Raw genomic sequence first — 5633 nt, 5'->3', positions numbered from 1 at the left:
AATTACTTATTTTCTGAAAATATTAAAAAATACAGAAATCTTCCCTATTCTGTAGGTCACCCCTCTCATCCATAAATCCACTTCGTGCATCGTCCTTTTGGTTGCTTCAGGTCCGTGGATGTGCCCATATGAGCTCGGGTGGGCTTAGGTCAAATTAGTTCATTGTGGTTCATTGGCAATCTCCCTACTCATCTCTGGTATAAATAGTCTCATAAACGCATATTTTACACCATTGTTCCATGGTTATCGATCAAGCGGACCAAAATACGTTAAAATTTTACCGAAAAATGTTTGAAATCATCGTCTGCCATGGAACTTTGTATATTAGATAGGAAATCTGCATACCGCAAAATTGAAACAGATATACAAAATATTCGAATAATTCTAACCGTAGTTTAAAATATATACAATAATTTCTATATATTTGATAAATCCGTTAAAAACTCTTATATTACATGATCACGTTCTCACACACATAAAACCTACATGTACACATACGCACATGCATACACTATACAATATACGTGTACACAGTATGCATGCATGCAATAATGTAACGCGTATGTGTCAGAAGATCTCTGTGTCTGTTTTGTGCATATACGTATATACGCATGCATATATACATATATGTGTAGTATATACAACAACCACAGTTTGGGCCGTGTTCTGCTCTCTCATAGTGACACCGTTAATGCATCGTATGAAATTCTAGCGAACTGCGTTTAAAAGAAAGTGGAGATTGATGTGGGTGTGCGTATTCGTGTACGCTGGAGCTGGAAGGAAGGTAGCTGCACAAGTGAAAGGGTGATGGCAAGGAGAAGGAGGAGCGGAGGTGTTTTACAGTGATTTTTAACAAATGGCGCTGTCCGAGGTGCATAATTTGGCCACGATTATAGCCAACAATGGTTTCACTGTTAACAAGGTAAGCAGCCACGCTTTTTATTACGTTCGCCGAATAACTAGCGTACGTCCTATATGCATGTCGCACGTACTTACTGCAAAGTGTGAACGAGATTGTTCCATCGTTACACACACGCTGAGGAACGCGAGATTTTGTTGTTAAAAATAATGCCGTTTGATTAAACGAAGCTGCGAGATGTTTAACACCGATCGGAGGTGCAAGCCGAGGCTGTAGTTTAATGTTAGTCGCATTTAGATTTCACTTCATTGTTGATGTATCAGACATCGTCGCTCCTTGCACGTAATTGTGTTTCAATTAAATACATTTGCTTATGAAAAACGTGGCGGTTTATTCTAATAAACCTGGAACTGTAGTTTCAGAATGACTGACTTTGATTACGTGTCTCACTTTAATATTATATACATAGATATATCTATATGTGTCTATATATAATACTTCTTGTTTGCAGTTATTTGAAATAAAAGTATAATTCGTTTATGTTTATTGTATTTAAATTAATAACAGTGAAATTAGAGAGATGTTTGTCTAATTCGCGTTCTAGTTTACTCTGATCAAATATTTATATGTTAGATCATGCATTTTTATTGTTATAGAATAACATGGTTGAACGCAACATCAACATGTTGGAACCACGAAATAACTGTTCACCCAACAGGTGCAATACTGAATACAAGTACTGGAACCATGACTTAATGGGATGCAATTCACAGAAAAATGTAAGCAACACATATAAACGAAATTAATAATTTTTATCAATTTATGACTTCTTATACTAAGGAAGTTTTTTTATTCTCATTGTACTAAAGGAAGTAGAGTCATTGCAAATGAATAATGAGTTAGATATTGTTGTATCATGTTATATAGCTTATCATTAGACTGTGGATGTTTATGAATATAGAGAAAACGTGTATGTAACAACATGCAGTTATTGTATATACAGTAATAAAAAAGCAAACACTGTATGAATGTAACAACAATTGACAGAGAAGGATAAACATAGATAAGATTCGATGCAAGCGAAAAATGTTTTAAACAAAAGTTATATATTTTGTTATTACCTACAAATAAGGTTCTATAAAATTTTATTGAAACTCTAATATTTTCTGAGTAATCGTCATGATTCCTCAGTATAGAATTTTTTAGAGTACCAATTTGTTGTTAATAACTCGTTAATTATTGAGCTCAGGGAAAGATGATTTATACAAAGTTACAGGTATTATTATTTTCTACAAATAAGGTTCTTTACCATTTTCTTGTAGCTCCAATACTTTAAAAGTAATTATTAAAAGATACAGACTGACAATTTTACTATAACTCCAATATTTTCCGAGTATTTGTCACAGTTTATCGTTAACAAGTCGATAATTATTGACCCTGAAAACAAAAATTGGAAATACTATTGTCATCTACTAATAAGGTTTTTTAGAATCTATTGAGTAATCGTTATGAAACTGATTCCACAGTAATAGAGAAAAGACTGGACGCTGGCGTTGAGCAGTCACTTCTAAGAATTAGGGATGATTCACGGTTGTATATCCGGAGATTACTGTAATCTCTAAAAATACATAAAACAATTCGAAAAATAAAGTATTAAATTCCTGAAAACATGTGTCAAAAACTATGATTTTGCATAAAAATCCGCAGTCTATTTCTCATACATCTAGTTAAACTACGTAAACTTGAATAATAATTGATATACTTAAGACAAGACAAGTTTGATACGATAACGAGAAAGGTTCCTTCAAAAAGGTACTACTATAATAATTTCCCTTGTTAAACACAGATGAACATGGAAGACGAAGATAATCAGGATTTAAACAATCCTATGGTAAACGATTTGGTGTCGAAAATTCTCGACGACGATTCAATCGTGGGAGACAACGCTCATAGCAACATCTACAACGGGAACATCCAATATCGCCCGGAGACTCAGCCGTACGCGATGGAGAATAAAATGGAGAACAATCTAGACTCTTCCCTCAGTATAGATCGGTTCAACGTACATTCGACACTGAGCAAACTACAGAATAACATTTCTAACTACGCCGAATTGGAATGCAGTTACAACAACCTGTGCGGAGAGTTCACAAGGTTGAACCTGAACACATGCACCTTACCACCAGACCAAGGGAATTTGTACAATATCGGTGGATATTCGAATACCTATCCATCTGATTCACACTCGTACGTCACGCGTCCAAACAACGAGAACTGTGGTATCGTCAGAAACCCATTGCCTCTGTGCAACGATTTGTTAACTACGACGAACAAGACGACGAACGTAGGTAAGCATTCCAGCGACTGGACAGAAAATTTATCGACGTCAGGATGCGCGCCGGATTTATTTGGAAATTACCAGCAAATACAAAATTGCACGAACGCAGATCTTAATTTGAACATGGCTCTAACATTGGCACTAGATTCACCGGACCCGGCTGCGCTCAACGAACTGGAGTATCAGAATGCGGTGAGGCAAAACGGTACCGTTAACACGTATAACAATCCGACGTCATCGATGCACGAGTTGTACAGCGTGACTGCCAATAATCAGAGTTACAGACCAAGCTCGGCGATGACCGATCTGAGCGTCGATTCCGGCTTCCTCTCCAATTCTCCGTTACAACATTTCTCCCCGGGCGACACGAACCTGCAGTGTTGCTTCGGGAACAACATGCAGCACAGTAACGTGAACGATTATAAAGATTTACACGACTCAAGTAGACTGAGTATGGGAAATATCGCCATACCGAACGAACAGCTACAATATTTGCAGCCAGCTCGTAGTTACAATTTAAATCAAGTTGTGGACCAAGAATATAAACAGTTGATCGACTATTATCCAGGTGTAAGCGATTTCACTGCGTCGTCGATTAATAATTTAGACACCAATGAAAATTGTCTTATGAGTAACGATTATAGAATCGATAGCAATTTGTTAAAAATGATCAGCCCGAAATCAAAGGCGATCGAGGCTAAGACGTACTCGCCGATTGGATTCCCGAAGAACTTAAGCTCGCGTAACGGCCATCAGTCAATTGCAAAATACGGATATCATAATTATCAACATTACACTGCCAACGACGGCGAGGGGTTGAACGTGATGCAGCAGAGTTCGACATCTTATCACGACCTGAAGCAGCAGCAGCAGCAGCAGCAGCAACAGCAACAGCCTAATAGCACAAATACATATAAGATGGAAGGATTCGACCTTACCAAAGAGATAGCTTTACCTTCCGTAAGCCATTTAACTAATCAAATCACAGGGTCTCCGATGAACAAGGATACATTCAGTTATCTTATAAAGCATCGGCATCAGATGCAGAAGATACAAAACAATTCACCCGGTATTCCATCCGCTGACGTACTCTTCAATTCGGGAATGGTGCAAAACCCGAACGCAGTCAGATCTGGAGTATTTCCGCCCGTAATGCCAGTTCCTGTGCCGGTTCCAGTGCCGCGTTTATTTTCTGTACTCTACGGTGGAGGTCTCAGCTTGAGAAACGGAAACGGAGTTGCGCGACGCACGGCACCTTCCAGTATACTGCACTTTAGATTGGAACAGACTTACGAGCAATTTAAACAGCTGGAGAAGGAACGAAAGAAGTGCGAAGCTGGATTGGCCGCTCATTTTCCTGGCAAGAGGGTGACGAGTGCGAACAACATACCGATTCCTCGTCTTCAGGGAAATCCGTCGCGCGTCGATCGTTTAATTATCGACTACTTAAGGGAACACGCACGCGTCATTACTTTAATTGCGAAGGTAATTATCGTTTTACTTAAAGAGGGATTCTGGTTCTTAGTTTGAGAAATACATCATTTTAAAGTAATTGCATATACTGGGTACTAATTTTAATTCGAGCATCTAAATTGAAACAATGAATAAATGGGATATACATTGAATGAATAAATAGGTTTTAATTAAAATTAGGCGTGATGGCGATAAAAATCTTTAAAATCATGTATATCCTATTTAAAGTTAAAATTATATACTTATTAATTGATTTTCTTTTGGGCTACGATCTTCTATCTTAATGTACTTTAATTCAACCCTTACGTGATCAGAAGATATTTGCAACGTCTTAATGTTGCAGTTGATCCATTATGTACACTCTAGCGATCGCAAATCTTATCTAAACGAATGATTCAAGGTCTTTAGTAAGTTTACATAGTTACCTTCCAAGTGAATATAAGACAGAGTAAAAAAATTGATTTAAGCTAGCTTTCTTGCGTTAAAAATGTATAATCGTTTCAAGTTCACAATTTTTATAATATTTTCGGTTTTCTAAGCTCACTTGGAAACTAACTTTACATATGAACACACGACGCAGGTCGTATTTCTTTTTCATAAATCAGTCATAATTATTTGTATGCAGAAATCCATGAATTTTATAGATTTTATAAATTTAAACATTTTTTTTCACCAATTTATTTTATATGTAAAGAAAGCAAAAATGGTTCTGATTCTTATGAAGAAGTACTACTATTTATTATCGAAACAAGGACAGAATACCATGAATCTTGATAAAAAAACTTGATTCTCTGCTTGTTTCGATAATAAATAGTAGTAGTTCTTCATAACAATTAGAACCATTTTTGCTTTCTTCACAGATAAAATAAATTGGTGCAGAAAAGTATTTTTTTAAAAATTGTAATTGGTAAAATTTGCCTCGATAGAGACCATAGACCCACTGCAGCGATGAGACGTTACAAG

At 36.6% G+C, this 5633-nt stretch overlaps 1 protein-coding gene across 6 annotated transcripts in view; it reads left to right on the top strand.

The window, feature by feature from the left end:
• The first annotated feature begins 25 nt into the window (after positions 1-25).
• LOC108627185 (uncharacterized protein DDB_G0283357) overlaps positions 26-5633 on the top strand; it is a 44558-nt gene continuing 38950 nt past the window's right edge. For 4 of the 6 annotated variants that reach the window (XR_003389471.1, XM_018028288.2, XM_026815390.1 and 1 more), the window contains exons 1-3: positions 27-922; positions 1516-1638; positions 2706-4682. Coding sequence is in view for 5 of the 6 variants with exons in the window: in XM_018028288.2 (XP_017883777.1) it covers positions 857-922; positions 1516-1638; positions 2706-4682 (2166 nt within the window). In the remaining variant the exon portion in view is untranslated. Of the gene's footprint in view, positions 923-1515; positions 1639-2705; positions 4683-5633 lie in introns of all 6 variants that reach the window. The other 2 variants (XM_026815391.1, XM_026815389.1) reach the window with 2 other exon arrangements.

This window comes from Ceratina calcarata, unplaced genomic scaffold (genome assembly GCF_001652005.2).
Source record: "Ceratina calcarata isolate Rehan_Ccalc_2016 unplaced genomic scaffold, ASM165200v1 scaffold447.2, whole genome shotgun sequence".
Lineage (NCBI taxonomy): Eukaryota > Metazoa > Arthropoda > Insecta > Hymenoptera > Apidae > Ceratina > Ceratina calcarata.
The sequence above is the reverse complement of the archived record's forward strand: the minus strand, read 5'-3'. Positions and strand labels throughout refer to the sequence as shown.